The sequence below is a fragment of the Mustelus asterias genome, chromosome 1 (genome assembly GCF_964213995.1).
Source record: "Mustelus asterias chromosome 1, sMusAst1.hap1.1, whole genome shotgun sequence".
NCBI lineage: Eukaryota > Metazoa > Chordata > Chondrichthyes > Carcharhiniformes > Triakidae > Mustelus > Mustelus asterias.
Window position 1 is genome coordinate 147,086,457 of NC_135801.1, and position 27,864 is coordinate 147,114,320.

Sequence of the window (27,864 nt, forward strand, 5' to 3'; positions counted from 1 at the left end):
ACAGGCCCTTCGGCCCACGATATTGTGCCGAGCTTTGTCTGAAACCCAGATCAAGCTATTTCCTCCCTATCATCCCGAAGTACTCCATGTGCCTATCCAATAGCTTCTTAAATGTTCCTAAAGTTTCTGACTCCACTATCCCTGCAGGCAGTCCATTCCACACCCCAACCACTCTCTGAGTAAAGAACCTACCTCGGACATCCTTCCTATATCTCCCACCATGAACCCTATAGTTATGCCCCCTAGTTACTGCTCCATTCACCTGAGGAAATAGTCTTTGAACGTTCACTCTATCTATCCCCCTCATCATCTTATAAACCTCTATCAAGTCTCCTCTCAACCTCCTCCGCTCCAAAGAGAAAAGCCCAAGTTCCCTCAACCTTTCCTCATAAGACCTACCCTCCAAACCAGGCAGCATCCTGGTAAACCTCCTTTGCACTCTTTCCAGTGTCTCCACATCCTTCTTGTAGTGAGGTGACCAGAACTGCACACAATATTCCAAATGTGGTCTCACCAAGGTCCTGTACAGTTGCAGCATAACCCCACGGCTCTTAAACTCAAACCCCCTGTTAATGAATGCCAACACACTATAGACCTTCTTCACGGCTCTAACCACTTGAGTGGCAACCTTCAGAGATCTATGGATATGAACCCCAAGATTTCTCTGTTCCTCCACATTCTTCAGAACCCTACCTTTGACCCTGTAATCCACATTTAAATTTGTCCTACCAAAATGAATCACCTCGCATTTGTCAGGGTTAAACTCCATTTGCCATTTTTCAGCCCAGCTCTGCATCCTATCTATATCTCTTTGCAGCCTACAACAGCTCTCCACCTCATCCACTACTCCACCAATCTTGGTGTCATCAGCAAATTTATTGATCCACCCTTCAGCCCCCTCCTCCAAGTCATTTATAAAAATTACAAAGAGCAGAGGACCAAGCACTGATCCCTGTGGCACTCCGCTGGTAACCGGTTTCCAGTCCGAAAATTTTCCATCCACCACCACCCTCTGTCTTCTGTTAAATACAGTAAGAAGTTTCACAACACCAGGTTAAAGTCCAACAGGTTTATTTGGTAGCAAATACCATAAGCTTTCGGAGCAATGCTCCTTCGTCAGATGGAGTGGTCTCTGTTCTCAAACAGGGCACAGACACAGAAATCAAATTACAGAATTCTGTTAGATAGCCAGTTACCTATCCAATCGGCCAAACTTCCCTCTATCCCACACATCCTTACTTTCTTCATAAGCCGACCGTGGGGGACTTTATCAAACGCCTTACTAAAATCCATGTGTATGACATCAACTGCACTACCTTCATCTACACACTTAGTTACCTCCTCAAAAAATTCTATCAAATTTGTGAGGCAAGACTTGCCCTTCACAAATCCGTGCTGACTATCCCGGATTAAGCTGCATCTTTCTAAATGGTTGTAAATCCTATCCCTAAGGACCTTTTCCATCAACTTACCGACCACCGAAGTAAGACTAGGCCTATAATTACCCGGGTCATTTCTATTCCCTTTCTTAAACAGAGGAACCACATTCGCCACTCTCCAGTCCTCTGGCACCACCCCCGTGGACAGTGAGGACGCAAAGATCAATGCCAAAGGCTCTGCTATCTCATCCCTTGCCTCCCAAAGAATCCTAGGATATATTTCATCAGGCCCAGGAGACTTATCAACTTTCAGTTTATTCAAAATTGCTAGTACATCTTCCCTCCGAACATCTACTTCCTCCAGCCTATCAGCCTGTGACACCATCTCTTCCTCAAAAACATGGCCCCTCTCCTTGGTGAACACCGAAGAAAAGTATTCATTCATCACCTCTCCTATCTCTTCTGACTCCATGCACAAATTCCCACTACTGTCCTTGACCGGCCCCAGTCTCACCCTGGTCATTCTTTTATTCCTCACATAAGAGTAAAAAGCCTTGGGGTTTTCCTTGATCCGACCCGCCAAGGACTTCTCATGCCCCCTCCTAGCTCTCCTAAGCCCCTTTTTCAGCTCATTTCTTGCTAACTTGTAACCCTCCATCGAGCCAACTGAACCTTGTTTTCTCAACCTAACATACGCTTCCTTCTTCCTCTTGACAAGACATTCCACCACTTTTGTGAACCATGGTTCCCTCACTCGGTCATTTCCTCTCTGCCTGGCAGGGACATACCTATCAAGGACACCCAGTATTTGTTCCTTGAAAAAGTTCCACTTATCATTAGTGCCTTTGTCTGACAATTTTTGTTCCCATCCTATGCTTCCTAATTCCCGCCTGATTGCATCATAATTACCTCTCCCCCAATTGTAAACTATGCCCTGCCGTATGGCCCTCTCCCTCTCCATTGCAATAACAAAAGACACCAAATTGTGGTCACTATCTCCAAAGTGCTCTCCCACAACCAAATCCAACACTTGGCCCGGCTCATTTCCCATTACCAAATCCAATGTGGCCCCACCTCTTGTCGGCTTATCCACATATTGTGTCAGGAACCCCTCCTGCACACACTGCACAAAAACTGCCCCATCCGAACTATTCGACCTATAAAGGTTCCAGTCAATATTTGGAAGGTTAAAGTCCCCCATGACAACTACCCTGTGACCTCCACACCTATCCATAATCTGCTTAGCAATTTCTTGCTCCACATCTCTATTACTATTTGGGGGCCTATAGTAAACTCCTAACAACGTGACCGCTTCTTTCCTATTCCTAACCTCAGCCCATATTACCTCTGTAGGCAGATCCCCTTCGAAATGCCTTTCTGCAGCCGTTACACTCTCCTTGATTAACAGTGCCACTCCTCCACCTCTTTTACCAGCTACCCTACACTTATTGAAACATCTATACCCCGGAACTTCCAACAACCATTCCTGTCCTTGTTCTACCCACGTCTCCGTAATGGCCACAACATCGTAGTCCCAAGTGCCAATCCACGCCCCAAGTTCACCTACCTTATTTCGGATGCTCCTTGCATTGAAGTATACACACTTCAACCCACCTTCTTGTCTGCTGGTACCCACCTTTGACCATGATAGCCTTCCCAGTACCTCACTACACTCACTGACCTCCGGACTACAACTCCTTTTCCCATCCCCCTGACAAATTAGTTTAAATCCCCCCGAAGAGCCGTAGTAAATTTCCCTCCCAGGATATTGGTGCCCTTCTGGTTCAAGTGCACCCCGTCCTGTTGGTACAGGTCCCACCTTCCCCAGAAAGTGTTCCAATTTTCCACATAGCTGAAACCCTCCCTCCTACACCATCCCTGCATCCATGTGTTTAACTGCACTCTCTCCCTGTTCCTCAACTTGCTATCCCGTGGCACCAGCAACATACCAGAGATGACAACCTGTTTTTTCCTGGCTCTCAGCTTCCACCCAAGCTCCCTGAATTCCTGTTTTAAGTCCCCGTCCCCTCTCTTACCTATGTATTTGGTGCCGACGTGCACCACGACTTGTGACTGTTCCCCCTCCCCCTTTAGAATCCTGAAGACACGGTCGGAGATGTCACGGACCCTGGCATCCGGGAGGCAACATACCATCCGTGAGTCTCTCTTGTTGCCACAGAACCTCCTATCTATCCCTCTAACAAACGAGTCTCCAATAACTATAGCTCTACCGCTCTCCCCCTTTCCCTTCTGAGCCACAGGGACGGACTCAGTGCTGGCGATCTGGTCACTGCGGCTTACCACTGGTAGGTTGCCCCCCTCACCTGTATCCAAAGTGGAATACTTGTTGCTAAGGGGGATGACCACAGGGGATCCCCGCACCGACTGCTTCCTCCCAGCCCCTCTCACTGTCACCCATCTATTTTCATTCCCTGGAGCAACTATATCCCTGAAGCTTGTGTCTATGGCCCTCTCTGCCTCCCTGATGACCCTAAGCTCATCCAACTCCAGCTCCAGCTCCCTAACGCGGTCTTGGAGGAGCTGCAGATGGGTGCACCTCCCACAGGTGTAATCAGCAGGGACACTGACGGTGTCCCTCACCTCAAACATTCTGCAGGAGGTACATTGCACTGCCTTCACTTCCATCCTCTCCATATAACTTACTGCTACAAAGAAAAAGAATGGCTCCAATGGAACACTGAACCCTTTTTCCTCTTCCTCAGAGTGCACTGGGAAAGAACAAGGATTCGAAATTGAAGGGTAACAGAATGAATTTAAATCTGTCCTGTGTCGCCCGTTTCCGCCTAAGCCCTGCGAGCCTTACAGCTCTCACTCTGCTTCCCACTCACTACACTGCCCACTCCCGACGCTGCCCGCTGTATAGTGCGGCCTGCTTTTTATGTTCCAGTCGAACAAAGAGGTCGAACCCCCCAGGTAACTGACTTTTATACTAAGAACTCAACGTCCCAGAATCCCCTTCAGCTGACGTCACTTCCCTCAATTTAAAACCTTGAAAAAAGCCCGCGAAACAAACAAGGAAATGACCTAAAGTTCTGAGCACACTTTTGATTTTGCCACCATTTAACTATAAATTTATCTTTGCTTCTTTTTTTCTCATTCATCTTGTCATTTCTGACCCCAAAGGCAGGATAGGAATAAAAGCAGAAAATGATGGAAATGCTCGGCAGGTCAGATGGCACCCACGGAGAGAGAGAAACAGAGTTAACATTTCAGGTCGATGACCCTTATTCAGGAACAGGCAGGCAGGATAGGAAGAATCAGAACAGAAAGGGTAGACATTGCTTCCAAGTTGTTGGTTTTGTCACGATGCATTGTGTAGGACTGACTCAAGGTAACACGCTTTGTGTTTGTCTTTCTGGCGTCATCTAAGGAAGTAGCAAAAATCCATTTAATCATGCTTTGTGCATCTCCACAGGACAATATATTGAAGGATCAGTACTGAGTTCTGAGGATGAAGCAGTGCTCAGAAATGTAACCAGATTTTCAGTTGCGTGGGGCCACTGTGGTGGCACTGTGGTTAGCATTGCTGCCTCACAGCACCAGGGACCTGGGTTCAATTCTGGCTTGTGGTGTCTGTCTGTGTGGATGCTGCATGTCTGCGTAGATTTCCTCAGGGTGCTTTGGTTTTCTCCGACACTCCAAAGATGTGCGGGTTAGGTTCATTGGCCATGCCAAATTGCCTCTTAGTTTCAGGGAGACTGGCCGGGTAAATACGTGGGGTTACGGGGATAGGGCCTGGGTGGGATTAGGTGCAGGATCGATGGGCCGAATGGTCTCTTTCTGCACTGAGGGGATTCTATGGATTTAATTCTTTGATTTGATTTGATTTATTATAGTCACATGTATTAGCACACAGTGAAAAGTATGGTTTCTTGCGCTATACAGACAGCATACCGTTCATAGAGAATGTTCCGTTGTTCCGTTCCATTGCTCTCCAAATGAGCTGTGCAATTCCAGAGTAAATCATTCCTGAATATTGGTCAGGTTATTACAATGATAATGATGTGAAACTGCCATTGTTCATCGTCATTATTCCACTGAAACTGGCAGCAAATACTGAGGCTGAATTTATGAAATACCTGGGGTGAGGACCCAGTGCTGGCACAACTTGAAAATCGTGGTCCCAGAGTTTGTCCCAGGGTCCCCATGCCTCTGGGACAGTTTGGAATTTTCTAAGGGCTGGCCAGGGGAAGAAACAGAAATTCTGCTTGCTTTCAATTAACATCCCATTAAACTCCATAAGGAGCTTGTTAAGGGGCTTGTCTGATGAGAACGCAGTAGTTCTGGGGACATTGGAAAGGTGACTTGACAGAAGATTGAATTTTGATGTGCTAACTAGCACAGGGTCCAGCACTATACCTCTTTCTGTGTTTACATAGCTCCTTTCCTCTATGCTCTAGCCTTCTGATGACCTGCCTGTTGTACTTAACAAGGCTGTGCCAGTATCCAACGTAACTGCTGCTTTCCTTTGCCATTACTGCTAGGTAGGCCATTCCTGCTTCTTTTGAGTTCACCACAGACCCAATTAGCCCATTTATAATTAAAAATGGCATTAACCATGGCAGTTAAGGTTCAGGGTGGCACGGTGGCAGTATGGTTAGCACGGCTGCCTCACCGCAACAGGGACCCAGGTTCGATTCCACCCTCAGGTCACTGCCTGTCTGGAGTTTGCATGTTCTCCCCATGTCTGTGTGAGTTTCCTCCGGGTGCTTCGATTTCCTCCCACAGTCCGAAAGACATGCAGGTTAGGTGAATTGGCCTGAACAGGCGCCAGGATGTGGCGACTAGGGGAATTTCACAGTAACTTCATTGCAGTTTTAATGTAAGCCTTACTTGTAACTAATAAATAAGTGAACATTAACTTTAGGGTCGGGACCCAGAATTCATCCAACTTTCAGTTCCCCAATCCTGCCTTTAAAATCTGGCCCCTGGAGTCTGCACGTGGGCAGAATTACACGGAAAACCAGAAGTTTCTGTCAGTGATTCTATACTTCTCCAGAGGGTGTGCTGTTGAGGCATCCCCAAAATGCAATTTGGGGAGGTGATGGCCTAGTGGTATTGTCACTGGACTATTAATCCAGAGATTCAGCTAATGTCCTCAGGACCCGGGTTTGAATCCCACCACAGCAGATGGTGAAATGTGAATTTGGTAAAAAATATCTGGAATCAAGAATCTACTGATGACCATGAAACCATTGTTGGAAAAACTCATCTGGTTCACTAATGTCTTTTAGGGAAGGAAATCTGCTGTCCTCATCTGTCCTGGCCTACATGTGATTCCAGAGCCACAGCAACGTGGTTGAGTCTTTAAGAAAAGTGCCCTCTGAAATGACCTAACATACCATTCATTTCAAGGGCAATTAGGGATGGGCAATAAATGTTGGCTCAGCCAATGATGCCAACATAGAAACATAGAAACCCTACAGTGCAGAAGGAGGCCATTCGGCCCATCGAGTCTGCACCGACCACAATCCCACCCAGGCCCTCCCCCCACATATTTTACCCGCTAATCCCTGTAACCTACGCATCCCAGGACTCTAAGGGACAATTTTTAACCTGGCCAATCAACCTAACCCGCACATCTTTGGACTGTGGGAAGAAACCGGAGCACCCGGAGGAAACCCACGCAGACACGAGGAGAATGTGCAAACTCCACACAGACAGTGACCCGAGCCGGGAATCGAACCCGGGATCCTGGAGCTGTGAAGCAGCAGTGCTAACCACTGTGCTACCGTGCCGCCCGGCCCGGCAGTGCTAACCACTGTGCTACCATGCCGCCCTCTATGAACATCCCCTGAATGAATAAAAAAAGTTATTTTCCCCCAAGCACCATGATATCACTAAATGTTAGCAATAATGTAATTGTCCTTAAGTAAAACTTATGATCACATCAAACCTCAGCACGCTTTCATGAACTGAGCAGGAGTGTGAGCACTCGATGGCTTCTAATGTTTTAAAGGTTTGTTGGCATAGACAGCCGCCTAATTGGATTTAATGCCACTATCATCACAATAACTGCTGCTCACCTCTGGATAAAGAAATGGAAGTGTTGTCGACAAGGACAGTGTACACACTAAATAGGTTCAATGACAGTACCAGCACAATAAATGGTACTTATCTCTAAGTAAGGACAATTGTATGCTATTTTCAGCTTGCTGTCCAGGCTGAGTGTAGGAGCTCCATCTTCTACTTGCATTTAGGCAGTTTCAGGGATGAGAAATTCTGACCTTTGGATAACGGAATTCTGGCCTTTTAATTTTTTTTCCCAACCTCCACCTGCTGTTGGACACACATGCCTTCAACCTTGCAATATAAAGAGAACAAAGAACAGTACAGCACAGGAACAGGCCCTACGGCCCACCAAGTCAGTGCTGACACAGATGCCTCTCTAATCTAATATTTTCTTGTCTCTACATAGTCCATATCCGTCTATTCTCTGCATATATTCGTGTATCTATCCAGATGCTTCTTGAACATTGTTATAAATCTGCTTCCAGCCCCTTCTCTGGCAGCGTGTTCCAGGCATTCAGCACCCTCTGTGGAAAAACTTGTCCCTTACATCTCTTTTAAACTTTCCCCCTCTCACTTTCAACCTATGTCCCCAAGTAATTGACCCTTCGACCCTGGGAAAAAGACTGACTATCCACTCTATCCAAACCTGTCATAATCTTGTAAACCTCTATCTGATCCCCCCTCATCCTCTGACGCTCCAGTGAAAATAATCCAAGCTTGTTCAACCTTTCTTCACAGTCCATATCCTCCAAATTAGGCAACATCCTGGTAAATCTCTTCTGCACCCTTTCCAATGCATCAACATCTTTCTGGTAGTGTGGCGACCAGAATTATGCACAATACTCCAAATGTGGCCTGACCAAAGTCTTATGCAGCTACAACATGATTTTCCAATTCCTATACTCAATGCCCCGACCAATGAACGGCAGCATGCCATACACCTTCTTGCCCACCTCGTCCACCTGAGTTGCCACCTTCAGGGAACTGTGGATCTGCAAGCTTAGATCCCTCTATATGCTAATATTTCTAAGGGCTCTACCATTTACTGTGTACTTTCCTTCTGCAGTAGACCTTCCACATTGCATCACCTCACATTTGTCCAGGTTAAATCCCATCTGCCATCTTTTGGCCCAGGTCTCCAGCCGATTTATATCTTGCTGTATCCTCTGACAATCCTCCTCACTATCCGCTATTCCCCCAAATTTTGAATCATCTGCAAATTTACTAATCAGACCACCTACATTTTCCGCCAAATCATTTATATATATTACAAATAACAGAGGCCCAGCACTGATCCTTGTGGAACACCGCTTGTCACAGAGTTCCAGTTAGAAAAGTACCCTTCCACTGCTTCTCTCTGCTTTATATGCCCAATAAGAAGTTTAACAACACCAGGTTAAAGTCCAACAGGTTTATTTGGTAGCAAAAGCCACACAAGCTTTCGGAGCTCTTAGCCCCTTCTTCAGGTGAGTGGGAATTCTGTTCACAAACAGAGCATATAAAGACACAAACTCAATTTACATGAAAAATGGTTGGAATGCGAATACTTACAACTAATCAAGTCTTTAAGAAACAAAACAATGTGAGTGGAGAGAGCATCAAGACAGGCTAAAAAGATGTGTATTGTCTCCAGTCAAGACAGCCAGTGAAACTCTGCAGGTCTAAGCAACTGTGGGAGTTACAAATAGTGTGACATGAACCCAATATCCCGGTTGAGGCCGTCCTCGTGTGTGCGGAACTTGGCTATCAGTTTCTGCTCAGCGACTCTGCGCTGTCGTGTGTCGCGAAGGCCGCCTTGGAGAACGCTTACCCGAATATCAGAGGCCGAATGCCCGTGACCGCTGAAGTGCTCCCCAACAGGAAGAGAACAGTCTTGCCTGGTGATTGTCGAGCGGTGTTCATTCATCCGTTGTCGCAGCGTCTGCATAGTTTCCCCAATGTACCATGCCTCGGGACATCCTTTCTTGCAGCGTATCAAGTAGACAACGTTGGTATTCGCATTCCAACCATTATTCATGTAAATTGAGTTTGTGTCTTTATATGCTCTGTTTGTGAACAGAATTCCCACTCACCTGAAGAAGGGGCTTAGAGCTCCGAAAGCTTGTGTGGCTTTTGCTACCAAATAAACCTGTTGGACTTTAACCTGGTGTTGTTAAACTTCTTACTGTGTTTACCCCAGTCCAATGCCGGCATCTCCACATTATATGCCCAAGCCAGTTTTGTATCCACCTTACCAGCTCACCTCGGATCCCATATGACTTCACCTTCTATATCAGCCTGCCATGAGGAACCTTATCGAAGGCTGTACTAAAGTCCATGTATACAACATCCACTGCCCTGCCCTGCCCTGGTCAATTTTTCTTGCCTCTTCCTCAAAGAACTCAATCAAGTTTGTGAGACATGGCCTTCCCTTCACAAAACCATGCTGCCTATCGCTAATTAGGTCTTCCAGATGTGAGTACACCCTGTCCCTAAAAATCTTCTCCAATAATTTCCCCACCACTGATGTAAATCTCACAGGCCTGTAATTTCCTGGATTGCCTCTTCTGCCCTTCTTAAACAGAGGAACATTAGCTACTCTCCAATCCTCTGATACCTTGCCTGTGATAAAGAGGATACAAAGATTTCGGACAGCGCCTCAGCAAATTCTTCCCTCGCCTCTCTCAGTATTCTGGGATAGACCCTATCTGGCCCTGGGGGCTTGTCCACCTGAATGTTTTTCAAAACCTCCTACACCTCCTCTCTTTTTATCTTAACATAACCTAGAATGTCAACATGCTCCTTTCTGCACTCACCATCCACCACATCCTTCTCCTTTGTGAATACTGATGCAAAGTACTTGTTAAGGACCTCACCCACCTCATCTGGCTCCACACACACATTCTCTCAACTGTCCTTGAGTGGACCCACCCTTTTCTTAGCTACCCTCTTCCCCCTTATATAAGCATAAAAAGCCTTGGGATTCTCCTTAATCCTGCCTGCCAAGGACACTTTATGGCCCTTTTTTGCCCTCCTAAGTCCCTTTTTAAGCTCTTTCCTGCTATCTTTGTATTCCTCAAGAGCCTTATCCATTTTCAATTTCCTGAAATTTTATATTCCTCCTTCTTCTTTTTCAGTAAGCTCACAATCTCTCTTGTCATCCAGGGTTCCCAAATCATGCTATCTTTATCCTTAGTTTTTACAGGGACATACTTGTCCTGAATTGTTAACAACTGACTTTTAAAAGACTCCCACATATCAGATGTGGATTTACCCTCAGTCACCCCCCTAGTCTACATTTCCTATCTCCTGCCTAATACTGTGGGAGTTCGCCTTCCCCCAGTTTAGTACCTTCACCCTGGGATTACTTCTATCCTTTTCCACAAGTATCTTGAAACTTATAGAATTGTGATCACTGTTCCCAAAATGGTCCCCCACTGATACAGCAATCACCTGTTCAGGCTTGTTTCCCAGAACCAGGTCTAAGACAGCCCCTTCCAGGTTGGAATATCTACATATTGCCTCAAGGAGCACTTTAGGACATATTGAACAAACTGCCCTGCCCAAACCCCTGGCACTAAAGGAATCCCACTCCATGTTAGGGAAATTCAAATCACCCATCACAACAACCCTGTTGTTTTTACATCTTCCCTTCATCCGCTGACATCTCAAATCCTCCACTTCACACTGGCTGTTGGGACGTTTGTGGTATAATCCCAACGATGTGATTGCACCGCTCCTGTTCCTGAGTTCTACCTAAATGAATTCTATCTCACCTGAAGCAACTAAATCCTGGAAAGCCACTTTTAGGGAACTGTGGACCTGCACGCCCAGATTCCTCTGTATGTTAATGTTCCTAAGGGTTCTGCCATTTACAGTTTAATTCACACCTAAAATTTGATCCCCCAAAATGCATCACCTCGCATTTATTCGGATTAAACTCAGTCTGCCGTTTCTGTGCCCAAGTCGCTAATCTATCTATACCCTGTTGTATCCTCTGACAATCCCCGGCAACATCAGCAACTCCACCAATCTTCGTGTCATCCCCAAATTTACTAATCGGACCACCCACATTTTTTTCCTGATCATTTATATATATTACAAGCAACAGAGGTTCCAGCACTGATCCCTATTGAACACCACTAGCTACAGATTTCCACTTCCAAAAACTCCCTTCCACCGTTAACTCTCTGTCTTCTATGACCAAGCCAGTTCTGTATCCATCTAGTCACCCCGAATCCCATGTGATTTTAATTTGTGTACCAATCTGCCATGTGGGACCTTGTCAAACGCCTAACTAAAGTCCATATAAACTACATCCACAACCCTTTCCTCAGCAATTATCTTTGTCACCTCTTCAAAAAACTCAAATCAAGTTGGTGAGACATGACCTTTCCCGTACAAAACTATGCTGCCTGCCACTAACTAGTCCATTTTCTTCCAAATGTGCATATATCCTGTCCCTCAGTATCTTCTTTAAAGGCTTCCCCACCACTGACGTCAGGCTCACCGGCCTATAATTTCCTGGATAATCCCTGTTTCCTTTCTTAAACAAGGGAACAACATTAACTATTCTCCAGTGTTCTGGAACCTCGCCTGTGGTCAAAGGGGATGTGAAGATATTTGTTAAGGCCCCAGCTATTTTTTCCCTTGCCTCACGCAGTAACCTGGGATAGATCCCATCTGGCTCTGGGGGACTTGTCTACTTCCTCCTTCGATATATTGACATTCTCTAGAGCACTCTCTGTCATATCTGTCTCCTTGGTGAATACTGATACAAAGTACTCATAAAGGATCTCACCCACTTCCTGAAGCTTCACACATAACTTCACCTCTATTGAATGGGCCTACTCTTTCCCTTGCCACTCTCTTGCTCCTAATATATGTATAAAAAGCCTTGGTATTCTCCTTGACCCTGTTACCTAAAGACTTGTCATGAAACCTTTTAACTCTCCTAATTCCACACTTAAGTTCCTTCCTACTTCCATTGTACTCCTCAAGGGCTTCATCAGTTTTTAGTTGTCGACTGCTATCGTATGCTTCCTTTTTCCTTTTAACTAAACCTACAATTTCTCTTGTCTTCTATAGTTCCCGAATCCTGCCGTTTTTATCCTTCATTTTTGTGGGGACATACCTGTCCTGCACTTCAATCAACTTGCCTTTAGAAGCCTCCCACATGCCAGAGGTGGATTTGCCCCAAATAGCCGCTCACAATCCACATTCCCCAGTTCTTGTCTAATTTGGATGTATTTGTCCCTCGCCCAATTAAGCACCCTCACCCGAGGGCCACACTTGTCCTCATCTATGACTACCCAAAATCTTATGGAAAATGGTCGCTAAACCCAAAATGCTCCCCCACTGAAACATTGATCACCTGGCCCGGCTCATTCCCCAATATCAAGTCTAGTATGGCCCCTCCCTGATTGGATTGTCACCGTACTGTATCAAAACGCCCTCCTGGACACATTTAACCAATTGCTCTGAATCCGAACCCTTGGCTGTAAGGGATTCCCAGTCAATATGGGGGAAGTTAAAGTCACCCACCACCACACCTTTTCAGTATCTGACTACACATCTGCCCCCCTGTCTCCTGCGGGCTGTTGGAGGGTCTATAGTACATTCCCAACATCATGATTTCACCCTTCCTATTCCTGAGCTCCACCCATAATGCCTCACTACAAGATCCCTCCAATGTGTCCTCCCTCAACACAGCTGTGATGTGCTCCCTAATCAGCATACAACTCCCGCGCTCCATTTGTTTCCCTTTCTGTCCTGTTTAAAACAACAATATCCAGGAATATTAAGCTGCCGGTCCTGTCCCTCGTTTAACCATGTCTCCGTAATTGCAATAACGTCCATCATAATTCCATGCAGTAATCCAGGCTCTCAGTTCATCTGCCTTACCCCTGTTACACCCCTTGCATTGAAGCAAATGCACTCCAGACCTCCAGTCCAGCCGAGCCCCGCAACTTCCCTCTGCCTGCTCTTCCTCTGCACTGTTTATCTCACTCTCCCCTTCTTCCCCAGTCCCTACACTTACTGGTCTGCTGTTCCGGCTCCCCCCGCCCGCTGCTGCTCTAGTTTAACCAGATAACATTTTTTAGAAATTCTTTAAAAAGACTTTCATATTTATGCAATATATTATGTGATATACAAACTTTAATAATTATGTTCAGAATGTGGCAGTGCTGTTTTATCCCTTGATTTTGCTGGCGTCTGGGATCATGTTAATTTTTAAGAGTTTTTAAAATATATTTGTCGATGGGACAAGGGTTTCCCTAGCAAGGTTGATGCCCATTTCTAATTGCTGTTGAGAAGGCGGTGCTGAGTTAAAATGGGGTCACATTGGGCAACAGTTTGTGAAGCGCTGCCATAGTTCTTTGCTTCGCGTCACACGTACATTGTTTAAAAAGGTCACAAGCTGTTGTTGGAATGGGCTTTGTCCTCTATTACACGCACCAGCTGCAATGCATGATGTTGAGGTCACCCTGATGATTTGACACAAATGCATTGGTCCACCATTTTAACTGATAGAAGGTAAACAAAACTAACTAATCTTTCTGCTGACCTGAAGTCTTAATTCTTTCACCATTTTGAAATGGCCAAGAAGCATTACCGTTTCTAAGTGCTCTAATTGCATAATTCCTTTTCACAAAAACTTTTCAGACCTTCAGTCACTCTCTTCCTTGCTGATTTGGCCGCTGGCATGGCATAAAAAGCATCGTGTGAATTGATTGCAATGTCATTAGATCACAAAGGATTGATGATCCAGATATCTTCATACCGAAGAACCATTACTAATAATGGAAAACCACTTCACCTCTGCCTGAGATGTATTGCATTGCCCAGAACAAGAGGTTGGACACAAGACCTCCCCGCGCACGCCCCCCCCCCCCCCCCCCAACACACACACACACCCCCACAGTTACGTTCATGTACATGTTGTTAGAATTACACTGGATACAAATAAAATGTCCCACACTTAATGCACATAGTGCAACTACATTCAACGTTCATTATGCAATCCAACATGACGTATACTGAGTGAAATTAAAAGACCATATGAGGTAGCAAAGGCGAAGGGCTGATACTGGAAGTGGATGGAGGAATTTATTCATTTTTATGACTGATCTCAAGTTCCTCTTTTAAATATTCCTCCATTCCTTTCCTCTCCGGGAATGCATTGAACTGTTTATCGAAAGTACTTATCTAATCTGTTTTATAATCTTATTCCACAATTTTGTTACCTTTTAGGTGGAAAAGTATCTTTGCTCCTAACTTCCTGACTTTTAACTTGTGTCCCTATTATTGGAATTCTGCACCATTGTGGTCAATTTGTCTTTAGAAATTTGGTTAGATCTTTATTTTGTCTTGAATATTTTGTTATATCATCTTTAAGTCTCCATCATCCAAAGGAGGCAAGTCAAAGGCATCTTATTACCGAAACAAAAACAGAAAATGCTGGAAAATCTCAGCAGGTCTGACAGCATCTGTGGAGAGAGAATAGAGCCAATGTTTCGAGTCTGGTTGACCCTTCGTCAGAGCTGCCTGTATCTTATTACTGTCTGCTCCCACTCAAGAGCTGTAATATTGTTAATGATCAAGTGATCAGAACTGCTTGTGTGGCCAAAAGATCAAGCTAGAATCATTATATCAAGTCTCCAATGGTTAATGAGGACAATTTTCTCTGTTATTTGTCTAGAAACTGAGTGTGCCAGTGATGAGACAGAGATTGGTCAATTTGCTGCGCTATCCATCTTGCTTACGTGCCCATGTCTGCTTATTTCCAGGAACTGCCCAGATTCGAAACGCACGTTTACCAAACGGTTTATGCTAGAGAAACACATTCGACTCATGCATGGCATTAAAAATCCAGATGTGGCACAAATGACAGAGACGACAAACGTGGAATCCCCAAAGAAAGAAGAAAACAAGGTGAGTAATTATGTATTGGGTCCCATTCCCCACTCATAGAACATAGAACATAGAACATTACAGCGCAGAACAGGCCCTTCGGCCCACGATGTTGCACCGACCAGTTAAAAAAAAACTGTGACCCTCCAACCTAAACCAATTTCTTTTCGTCCATGAACCTATCTACGGATCTCTTAAACGCCCCCAAACTAGGCGCATTTACTACTGATGCTGGCAGGGCATTCCAATCCCTCACCACCCTCTGGGTAAAGAACCTACCCCTGACATCGGTTCTATAACTACCCCCCCTCAATTTAAAGCCATGCCCCCTCGTGCTGGATTTCTCCATCAGAGGAAAAAGGCTATCACTATCCACCCTATCTAAACCTCTAATCATCTTATATGTTTCAATAAGATCCCCTCTTAGCCGCCGCCTTTCCAGCGAAAACAATCCCAAATCCCTCAGCCTCTCCTCATAGGATCTCCCCTCCATACCAGGCAACATCCTGGTAAACCTCCTCTGCACCCTCTCCAAAGCCTCCACATCCTTCCTGTAATGTGGGGACCAGAACTGCACACAGTACTCCAAGTGCGGCCGCACCAGAGTTGTGTACAGTTGCAACATAACGCCACGACTCCTAAATTCAATCCCCCTACCAATAAACGCCAAGACACCATATGCCTTCTTAACAACCCTATCTACTTGATTCCCAACCTTCAGGGATCTATGCACACATACACCTAGATCCCTCTGCTCCTCCACACTACTCAAAGTCCTCCCGTTAGCCCTATACTCAACACATCTGTTATTCCTACCAAAGTGAATTACCTCACACTTCTCCGCATTAAACTCCATCCGCCACCTCTCGGCCCAACTTTGCAACCTGTCTAAGTCTTCCTGCAAACTACGACACCCTTCCTCACTGTCTACCACACCACCGACTTTGGTGTCATCAGCAAATTTGCTAATCCACCCAACTATACCCTCATCCAGATCATTAATAAATATTACAAACAGCAGTGGCCCCAAAACAGATCCCTGAGGTACACCACTTGTAACCGCACTCCATGATGAATATTTACTATCAACCACCACCCTCTGTTTCCTATCCGCTAGCCAATTCCTGATCCAATTTCCTAGATCACCCCCAATCCCATACATCTGCATTTTCTGCAGAAGCCTACCATGGTGAACCTTATCAAACGCCTTACTAAAATCCATATATACCACGTCCACTGCCTTGCCCCCATCCACCTCCTTGGTCACTTTCTCAAAAAACTCAATAAGGTTAGTAAGGCACGACCTACCTGCCACAAAACCATGCTGACTATCACCTATCAATTCATTACTCTCCAAATAACTATAAATCCTATCCCTTATAATTTTTTCCAACATCTTGCCGACAACAGAAGTGAGACTCACCGGTCTATAATTCCCGGGGAAGTCTCTGTTCCCCTTCTTAAACAATGGGACAACATTCGCTAACCTCCAATCTTCTGGTACTATACTCATGTTTAACTCTGAGGACTGAGGGCTCCTATCATACTTGGAAGCATATATAGAAAATAAGAGCAGGAGGAGGCCATTTGGCCCTTTGAACCTGCTCCACCATTCATTATGATCATGGCTGATCATCCAACTCGATCCTGCCTTCCCCCATATCCTTTGACACCCAGGTTGCACATTCCCCTCTCTTAAATTACAGCCATTCAGATAATAATCTGCCTTCCTGTCAACATATGTTCTCTCGATAATTATTTCCTGCTTTTGCAGAGGCAGAGTCAATGATTGGAAGAGCAGCAAGGGCAGGAGGGAGGGAACCTGTCAGTGGAGGTGGATCAGGGGGTTTTTCTGGTCAATCCTGCTGCCAACTAGGAGTAGGTTTTCAGCTGCACCTGTAGCCATAACTTTAGAATCACAGAATCCCTACAGTGCAGAAGGAGGGCATTCAGCCCATCGAGTCTGCACGGACAACAATCCCACCGAGGCCCTACCCCCCATAACCCCATGCGTTTACCCTAGCTAGTCCCCCTGACACTGAGGGGCAGTTTTGCATGGCTGATCCACCTGACCTCACACATCTCTGGACTGTGGGAGGAAACTGGAGCACCCAGAGGAAATACATGCAGACACGAAGAGAATATGCAAACTCCACACAGACAGTGACCCAAGCCAGGAATTGAACCCGGGTCCCTGGCGCTGTGAGGTAGCAGTGCTAACCACTGTGCCACCATGCTGCCTAAAAGCTCAATGATCAGTCCAACACATTCAGTGTTCTCCATAACACCGAAGCAAAGAAGCTGAATAAGAACAAAGAGGAAGCAAGCAGGGGGCCAAAAACCCAGAGTAAGGTGAGAGTGGGAGTCTATACCAGGCTGGGGTGGGGTGGTTAGTACTCTGTCAGCTGTTGCACTGGATGCACAGGGCTCTCTTGTATTCAAGAGTGCAATCAGCCCAAGATTGTTATGGCAACATCCTGAGACCCTTCTCTCAGTTTAAGAGGATCCTGTGCACAGTCCTGTGCTGCGCTGGCACAGTGGTTACCACTGCTGCCTCACAGTAAGAAGTCTCACTAAGTTTACCTGATGAAGGAGCAGTGCTCCGAAAGCTAGTGGCTTGTGCTATCAAATAAGCCTGTTGGACTTTAACCTGGTGTTGTGAGACTTCTTACTGTGTTTACCCCAGTCCAACGCCGGCATCTCCACATCATGGCCTCACAGTGCCAGGGACCTGGGTTCGATTCCCAGCTTGGGTCACTGTGTGGAGTTTGCACATTCTCTCTATGTCTGAGTGGGTTTCCTCCGGGTGCTCCAGTTTCCTCCCATAGTTCAAAGATATGTGGCTTAGGTTGATGGGCTGTGCTAAATTGACCCTAGAGTCAGAGAGATTAGCAAGATAAATATGTGGGGTTACAGGAATGGGGCCTGGGTGGGATTATGTTCAATGCAGACTTGATGGGCTGAATGGCCTCCTCCTGCATCTGTAGGGATTCTATGATTCTTCTGCACATGGGGCAATGATGGGCCTAGAGGTATTTAAATTTGTAAGGGAGGGATTATATACTGCTGGGCAATATGGCCACCCTTATTCAGTCCCACAATGTCATATCAAACTTGAATGTGTTGGTTCATGGCTGCAGCATCGTCCCACTGAATCAGTCAAGATCAATCAGTTCAGCAGAGTTAAGCAATTGAACCTGGGGACTTGCTGAATTGTGAGACTGGTGGATAGGTTGCTAGGCTTTCTGGGTCTTGACTGCCCCCTTTAAGTAAATAAACCCATGGTGATGGGTGGAGAGGCGAGACAAAATGACCAAAATGCAGAAATTCATGGTCTGTTACTTAGATAAACTGCTTCCTGTGCCTGTGATTTGAGTTTCATTGCATCAAATAGTTGAATCTGATCTTTTGCTTATCATTGTAAATTGGGAATTGAATTAAAAATCAAATCTGAGGGAAAATACCGAGGAACTAAGGAAGAGCAGTATCCTGAACTCCTCACATTAATGGATTTGAATGACTGGGACTGAATCACCTTGTCTTCACAGGCGATGAACGGAGATTTTTCAGATGGCAACCTTACCTCATGGGTGGTGACACCTTGCCCCCTTACTGAAGCTTCCCTGTCTGTGATATGCATAAACCAGCCCGGTCATGCTGCGTTGTTAGTATGGACTTTCATCCTGTGTTACATGTATAAACTGCATGAAAAACTGACATGTTGAAATATGGAGGACGCTTTGGTGATTTTGTACAATTGCATTGGTCCACATTCTTGATGGACTAAAAAGGAAAGTTAATGTTCCTACCCACTTGAAGTCGTTAACAATTTTACCCATTAGAAGTGACCGAGAAGCATTTGCATTTCACTACAGATCACAAAAGTTCTACAATTTCCAGCCCATCACACCGCAGTGACTTTGCGCTATAGTGCATGTGTTTGATTCCTCGTCACAAAACAAATGCAGACCTTTTTGTCTTAAGCCCTGGTTGATAACATTCTGACCCTATCTTTCAGAAGTTAGGACATGACTGCAGGGACAATGTAAAAACGCTTTAATACTTGCTTTCCCACATGTAGAAAAAATGCAAAGACAGCTGAAGTCAAGTGCCCCTCATTCTGCAACAGATCAAACACATTTCTGGTTTAATTGCACTATTAAAGGGTTATAAAGCAGCCATTATTTTGACTGCCACCGATTCCTGGCAGTTGTGGGATTTTCTATTGAGAATGGCAATGGAAGTTTCCCTTCCTTGCAATATTATCTTGGCGAAGATCAAAATTTTACAATTCACCTCCCCTCTCCAAGAGCAGAATTGATTACAGGGTAATTGGTTTTCGCCTTCAGGAGAGGATTGGCTGATCTCGTTCGTCCCACCCCGTTCTCCTGCCAGTGAGAATTTGGTGTTCAGCCAAAACTCCATTCTCTGCAGCGGCACCGGATAATCCCAAGCGTGGACGAGGTCAGAGATTTCTGACGTTAGTCCGTGATTAATTTTTTAAAAAGCTGCGGCACAAGTTGTTTCCCCTCTGCCTCATGCCAGATAGCCCGCTCTGTTCTGTTACCACAGCTACTGAAGCCTGCAGCAATTCTTTGGCACGCTCCCTCCCCACTGCCACATGCACACTCACTTGGACAGGTGGGAGTTCAATCAGGAACCTTCTTGAAAAGTGCAAATTAGGCTGATCCTAGGAAACTCTCAGAGGTCCAACATGCATCAAGCAGGTGGGTAGAAACTCCCCCGTGCTGCATCAGTGGAGACAATGGCTTGAATTCTCCAGTGGTTCATGCCCTGCTGCAAGCAAGGATGAAGAATTTGACGGTTAACCAAATCTCCCTTCACTAACAGTGGGACTGGAGAAACCCGCTAGCGTGACTGGCCAGAGAATTCCACCCATTCTCACCAAAGAAAGAAATGAAGGCTAGCATGAGAGATCAGAGAATACTTGATTAATGAATTAAACACGTGTTCCATTTTCCAATATGTGAGCACAAATTTACCACCCTTACCCCTTTCAATAGAAAAACTGTGGAGAAAAAGAAGATACACAGAATCTGCACTCCTGACAAACATAATAGAGTTCTCAGTGTACCACTTACATGCGTAATAGCATGGATTGTTTTCAATCTTGGGTCCAGCCAATGGTTACAAACCACCAGAGGTATGTTGTCATTATTTGACATTACAAGTACTTGAATCCCTCCGTTAAGATATATTCTTATTATCATTGCCAAATCTTGGTTTGATTTTGTATTGTACCAATCGCTAATATGCAAGACAAAATATGGATGGCACGGTGGGCCCAGTGGTTAGCAATGCTACCTCACAGCGTCAGGGACCCAGGTTCGATTCCCGGCTTGGGTCACTGTCTGTGTGGAGTTTGCATGTTCTCCCCGTGTCTGCGTGGGTTTCCTCCGGGTGCTCCGGTTTCCTTCCACAGTCTGAAAGACGCGCTGGTTAGGTGCGTTGACCCGAACAGGCACCGAAGTGTGGCGACTAGGGGAATTTCGCAGTAACTTCATTGCAGTGTTAATGTAGGCCTTACTTGTGACTAATAAATAAACTTTACTTTAAAATATGCAATTTAAAACCCATTGTGGTGTTCTGAAGAGATGCAGTTTCTTTAGTGGTGAGAAATGCAATGCTACTGGAATTTCCCTGAGATTGGCAAGATGTATTTTACTTGGAACCTTGTTGTCTCCCGCAGATGCCGTCGCCACCGAAGAGGAAGTTGGAGGATGCGGTGGTGGAACTTCGACCTCCTCCTAGAGGGGCCATCACGCAGCCTTTGAAGAAGCTGAAAATCAATGTCATCAAACTCAACAAGTGTGCCGTGTGTGGCTTCACCACAGAGAATGTAACTCAGTTCCAGGAGCACCTACCCCAGCACAAGACTGACGGCTCAACCTTCCAGTGCAGGGAGTGCGGCCTTTGTTATACCTCCCTCCAGTCTCTAACCAGACACTTGTTCATTGTCCACAAGATGAAAAATGCCCAGCAAGTCGCCAGACAAAACGGGGCCAGGGAGGAGAGCCCAGCAGACAGCAAAATGAGCCTGGAGGACAGTCAGGCTGAAATGATGCTGGCGGACAAAAAATGCAAAGTTTGCTCCAAAACTTTTGAAAGTGAAGCTGCCTTGAACACACACATGCGGACACATGGCATGGCCTTCATAAAATCCAAGCGGTTGTGCGCGTCAGAAAAATGAGGCGCAATTCTCTCAGAATGACATTCAGTTAACAAACAGTGGAGGTGACTTCAGGCAGGAGGGACCACTTTGACTGGGACAAACTTCATCCCTGTTGCAGCTTTTACTGGAACATCATGTTAACCTCTCAGACACCTTAACCTGTACAGACTGGAGCTGTTGTCATGGCCAGCGTCACTTCTAAGCTGTCGTTTTGATTAAAAGAAAAACTCAACACTTTGAAGAAGCATACATTTTTTTGTACAGTTGAAATATATATTTACTTCATTTTTTTAAAAAATGCGACAAAACAGAGTTTTCTTGTCATCACAAACCTTGCTTACGTTTGGTCACCACGTAGTGAATTGGTCTTCAGTATTGAGAAATTAATGGTATTCTTTGAGTTTATTTATAGAAAAAAAAACAGGGGAATTGAATTTCAATTAACCAGATTTTGTTGAAATGTCGTTTACTCACCTTAAGCTGCTTTATCTGAACACTTGTCTTTTTTGAATAGGAGTTCGCATCAGATGGACCAAATTAAACGGATGTATATCGCATCATCATTGTACTTTGATAACTTGATTAGATGTTCAAATATGTGGTGCATTGATTGAAGGAAAAAGGTTTCAGGAAAATTACCCCCCCACCCCCAATAGGTATGTGTGTGTTTGTGTTCAAGTCCGAAAACCATGAATGTTTATGGGCAACTTAGTATTTATTTTTTAAGAGGTTGACAAGTGCTGGTCTCCTTGGAATTAACAGTGAAGATCTGAGGGAAATTGGTTTGCTTGTTAGCATATGTGTGTGTGTGTGTGTGTGTGCGTGCGTGTGTGTATGTTCATGTGAGTATTCGCGTGTGTGTGTATGTGTGCGTGTGTATGTTCATGTGAGTATTCGCGTGTGTGTATGTTCATGTGCCTATTCGCATGTGTGTGCTAATGAGTAGGTGTCTGAGAGGTGACTTTTTTTGTCCGATGCAGAAATAGGATAATTGTAAACCTGGATTAATAAACAGAAACTGGTTGCCATTTCAGACTTTGGTTTTTATAAGTTATAGGAATTGAACTACAACCATACGAATTTGGCAGAGTGCCATTGTACTGCCTGATAATTGGTCCGCATTCTGTTTGTTTTCCCTAGTGCCCTTTAATGTTTTCTTACAGCACCTTACCAAATCCCTGATGTGTTTACACGGGCAGCATGAACTGAACTAGTCTCACACCAATAACCTTCAACTCAAGTCACCCAGAAGAAAATTACATCTTGGAAATCAGCCATAATGGAGATATTGCATTAGGCGATTGTGTCCAAAACAATAGTGCATGGGTCACATGCAGCTTATGTTTTCAAATGGCCATTCTTAAATTTACTGACTCATTGTCAGAAAAATTCTCACTAAACCAGAGCACTCAGGATCTGTCTGTTTGCTCAGAAGTGGAGAAGACAGTGAAGCACCATTGCAGACCAATCATCCAGCCAGTCCAATAGCTTGAGCTACATAGAGTCATAGAATCCTACAGTGCAGAAAGAGGCCATTGGGCCCATTGAGTCTGCACTGATTCTCCGAAAGAGCATCTTACCACCCCCCCATGACCATAACCTCACACATTTACCTTGACCAATCCACCAAACCTGCACACTTTTGGACTGTGAGAGGAAACAGGAGCACCCAGAGAACACAGGGAGAACGTGCAAACTCCACACAGACCCCCACCCAAGGCTGGAATTGAACCCAGGTCACTGACGCTGTGAGGCAGCAGTGCTAACCACTGTGCCAGCATAATACTAATTAAATATTTTATATGTGGCATGCAAGTCTCCATGAAATGCACTCAAGTGTCCCAAAAAAATCTTGGACACTTTTGTTTAGGTTTATTGTAGGAACTACTTGCTCCCTCTAGGGGCTCTTACAGGATTATGGTGGCACCCAGTGGTGAAAGTTCAGAAATACAGCTAATGCTATTTGTTTAAATAGCCAGTACTGTTGAACAATAATGCAATGTTTTAAAAATTGCACTACCAAAGGTTGAGAAACAAAGGATAAAGGGGCAGACTAGAAATACTGCAGTTAAGACTGATGTTTTTCAGAGTGCACTTGAATCCTGCAAGACCGAGCTTTCACAAATGGTGGAACTGTTCCTGATAGCCTTTCTCGGCTGAAGAGTAAACCTTAATATTTGGCTTGGCCTGGTGAAGTCAATATTTTGTTTAGAAAAGTTCTATTCTAAGAATCAAGTTCGATAGACAATAGGAAATGAAATGACTATAAGGTGGTAATTTTCTTCTTGTTTAACTAATGTCTTGATTTATCTTCCAATTGTGCTGTCTGGGGGATTCCTTAATGATTGACAAAACTTTTAACAATAGATTGGTTTGACTAAATTCCTATCAAGTCTGACAAGATTGCTTTGCTGCAGCAAATTTTTTGTCTTATCTAATTTCCACAGGGAGCCAATTGTAATTGTTGATTCCCACCCCTAAGTGAGTCCGAGGTCTTTTCTAGATTGATGATGTGGAGTTGCTGGCGTTGGATTGGGGTAGGCACAGTAAGTAGTCTCACAACACCCTGTTGGACTTTAACCTGGTGTTGTGAGACTACTTACTGTGCCTAGATTGATGGAATGGTAATGTGGCTTTACCCTATGTCCTGTGAAGTTATTTTTTCTCTGTTGTAAACTTCTAGTAAAGCACCATGAATCCATACTGTGAGCGTAAGGTGGCAGGGGAAAGACACAATAACGACTTCATGACTATCTGCAAAAGAACCAAGATATATTTACTCTGTAAAGGGTGCTGCCATATTGCTAACTTACCTTATAGAGTGCTCTTTTATGTTAGTAAGTGGAAGACAGTGCACTGAGGAGCATCATGCCTGACTCAAATGCTGTTTTTCTCCCAGCTTTGATGGGGTACTGGAAAGGCTGGGGTGCGGGGGGTTTCCAACATGTTTTTTCAGCACTGGTGAGGCCAGGTTCAAGTGTAGCCTGCACTGATGGATTTCTTAGAAACATAGAAGAAAAACGACAGCACAAAACAGGCCCTTCGGCCCCACAAGTTGTGCCGAACATATCCCTACCTTTTGTTTTCTTTGTTACTTGTAAAAGTCCTAGGTGAAATAAGGCACAGTGGTTAGCACTGCTGTCTCACAGCTGCAGGGACCCGAGTTCAATTCCAGCCTTGGGTGACTGTCTGTGTGGAGTTTGCACATTCTTCCCATGTCTGCCTGGGTTTCTTCCGGGTGCTCCAGTTTCCTCCCAGAGTCTAAAGATGCGCTGGTTGGTTGGATTAGCCATAGCAAATGCGCATGGTTACAGGGATTGGGCGAGGGCATGAGTAAGATGCTTTATCGGAGAGTCGGTGCAGATTCAATGGGCCGAATCGTCCCATTCTGTACCATAGACATTCTGTGACTTTATAAGTGCAGTTCTGAGTGGTCTCTTCTGTGGCACTAATTGGCATTAAATTAACAATTCCAGTCAGATGACTGAGATTTCTAATTAATGCCATGTGGTAAATGGAAACAGCACATTGATGTGGTAGGAGATGCTTCTCCAACTTGGATAAAAGCACACAGTTGTAGAAATTAGAGGAAGACCAACTCTGCATTGAATTCGCTCAGTTGCAATTTCGGAGTATTTGGTGCTGAACTGGGTGGAGAAGTGTCTCTTGCTGTAGGATTCTCATTGCTGAGTTTAAAAAGGAGCAGAAGTCTAATGTAACAGATTGAAAAATCCACAAACACAAAGGCTGGGACTTTTCGCCACCCACCTCCCCCCCCACACACACACACACCCCATGGTGGGGTTTTGGTGGCGGAGGCAGGTTACCATTGGCGTGTGGGTTCCCCAGCGGTGTCGTCAGTGAGCAATGTAAATTGCCATTGACTGCGGCAAAACTGGAAAATCCTGCCGTCATCTCCACTGTCGGGGGGGGGAATCCCTGCCATGAATTTTGTTAAATTCAATCTTTTAAAATGAAGATTTGGAGGTTTCTCATCTGCTGCATAGTGCAAGCTTCTCCAAGCATCGGAATCAGCACACCAACATTTTCAGAGCAGTTTTGTCAAGAAAGCATCGATAAGGCCCTTTTCGTTTTTATAAATGTCGATCAACATCCGAGAATCACCTGAATTTTGTTAAATCATTTTGTTTTTAAACTGTAGCTTCCAGATCCATTTGGTTATCCTGGACACATCGGTGGCCCTGTAACTTTCATTGAAATTAGAGTGGAATTGCAGCCAGCCTTGCGCAAGACTTTACTCGAGATGTTTTTTTCTCTAATTAATGATAAAATTGGATTCCATCAACTGGGGGGATTTGGTGCGCAATAGATGAAGATTATATTTTTGTAGAGCTCACACTTCGAGTCCAGATTACCCTTTGTCAAAGCTTTGACAAAGGGTCATCTGGACTTGAAGCGTCAGCTCTTTTCTCTCCTTACAGATGCTGCCAGACCTGCTGAGATTTTCCAGCGTTTTCTCTTTTGGTTTCAGATTCCAGCATCCGCAGTAATTTGCTTTTATTTATTTTATATTTTTGTATTTTATTTGTTATCAACTTTAGAATTCCAAAATGTTTTACTTTAAATAAGCAAGTGCCCACGCCTGGAGTATATTCCCCATTTTAAAAATAAATAATGTAACAGTATACCAGGGAATTAATTACACACACAATACATTATTCTACCTATCATACCCAGTCCAGCACAGATAGAAGTCCATTGTTATTATTTGTTATTACTTGTCTTTGTCCATACCCGTTGATTTTTCTGCGAGGTCTGTTGCAGCTTTAGTTAATTGACTGCCCTGGACTTCACACAGCAGCAGAAAGCTCTCCTTTGCAATTTTTATTTTAATTAACCGATGCCCTAATTATGTGACGGGCCTTTCAATTGGAACCCAAATGTTCCTATTTAAACAAGACTTCAGTGAATTGCTGTATTTTTAAAAACTGTGGCTGAGTGGGACTCAAGAGAGGAGGAATGTTGGGAGAAGGGTGAAGCAGGCTGGAGTGTTAAACAGCACCATAGCATCAGTTATATTAGCAACATCAATGAGTGCTCTAAGGAGTTCAATTCCAGACAGGTTCTGCATTTTACCAGCAGGTAACATAAGTGACATTTTCAACAAGGCTGCAAATGTGCAGATATGATACAGGGAAAAGCGCTCTTCTGTTTTACGGTTGTAAATTGCCCGTCATGCAAATCTGAGCTTCTCATTATCATATTTTTTTGAGGCTTTTATATCTTGTGTGTTTAGTCCAATAAAAATTTTGTACTTTTTTAACATGTTTTCTTTGGTGTAGACTTTAATGGCATGAAAAAAAATGTAGCCATTGTCTTGTTACGTTCCTAGGGCATGTCTTGCTGCTGTCGTTGATAGTAAAATTTGTCAGCTGTAATCTCATCAAAGTTTAAACATTTAATAAATGTTTAAAGTATTTAAAGAGCTGATGTGTGGAAAAAAAAGGTTTTTATTCTCTCGCAAGTGATGATACTTTTTGACTCGAATTTTTGTACAGCTTTAAATTATGAAGTTTTATAGCACTGAGGCTCATGAGGGATCCTAGACTTCATTTTAACAATACAGCAGCAAATTTTAGCTCTTTCTTGTTTACTTCATAACCGCAGTAGTGACACCAGTTCAACTTAATGCGACCAGTGGAAGCAATATAAATACCAGTAAGATGCACACAGAAAGTTGACATCATCATTACCATCGTAGAAATACTGAGCCCTTTCTTTTGGAATACGTGCAGAGGTTGTGAATGGAGTGCTGCATACACAATGTAAAAATAGTGAATTTGGTTAGAGTGGGAATTTGGTGCACAGGCAGAAAGGGTTTTTTGCCTCCTATGCCTGTAAGGCTGGTTTAAACTTAAGGCAGAACTATTGAAAATGTTTGTCCAAAATCTTTGATGTTTATTAGTTGGGAAAACAATACTTTGATTTTAAGAAAAACTTACAATAATGTAAAAAGTAGATTGAAATAATCTAAACAAATAGTCATTTAGTAGTATAGAACTTAGTCAATGCACTCATTGGGACTCTTACAGTTCCACAAGCTGATAGATTGGCCTTATCAGTAACCTTGTAAATAGGGCCCGAGCCATTTGCTCAACATGCAAGCTTGATGATGATATAGAGCACATCAAAGGCATCTGGCAGAATAATGGCTGCAGATCATTTCACACGGTGTATTACTCAAACTCATGAATGGGCCGAAGGCTGTCACTTTCAGCCCCAAAACGTGGCCAGTCTACCACAGATTACCTTGGAAGGTTAAGGTATCTCAAAACTTTGAGCAACAGGTGACTATGCAATAGCAACGTGAGTGGCATTCACCACTTACAGGATGCTGCTGTGAAG

The 27,864-nt window shown here is 44.4% G+C and overlaps 1 protein-coding gene across 10 annotated transcripts in view; it reads left to right on the forward strand.

Annotated features, from left to right (window-relative positions):
• The window catches only part of znf532 (zinc finger protein 532), a 235,567-nt gene extending 208,634 nt beyond the window's left edge, over positions 1-26,933 (forward strand). For 9 of the 10 annotated variants that reach the window (XM_078220043.1, XM_078220022.1, XM_078220032.1 and 6 more), the window contains 2 exons: positions 15,182-15,326; positions 21,016-26,933. In XM_078220043.1, the coding sequence (XP_078076169.1) occupies positions 15,182-15,326; positions 21,016-21,516 (646 nt within the window). In that variant the 3' untranslated portion in view covers positions 21,517-26,933. Of the gene's footprint in view, positions 1-15,181; positions 15,327-18,853; positions 20,958-21,015 lie in introns of those variants that run through there. The other variant, XM_078220089.1, reaches the window with a different exon arrangement.
• The last annotated feature ends 931 nt before the right edge of the window (positions 26,934-27,864 follow it).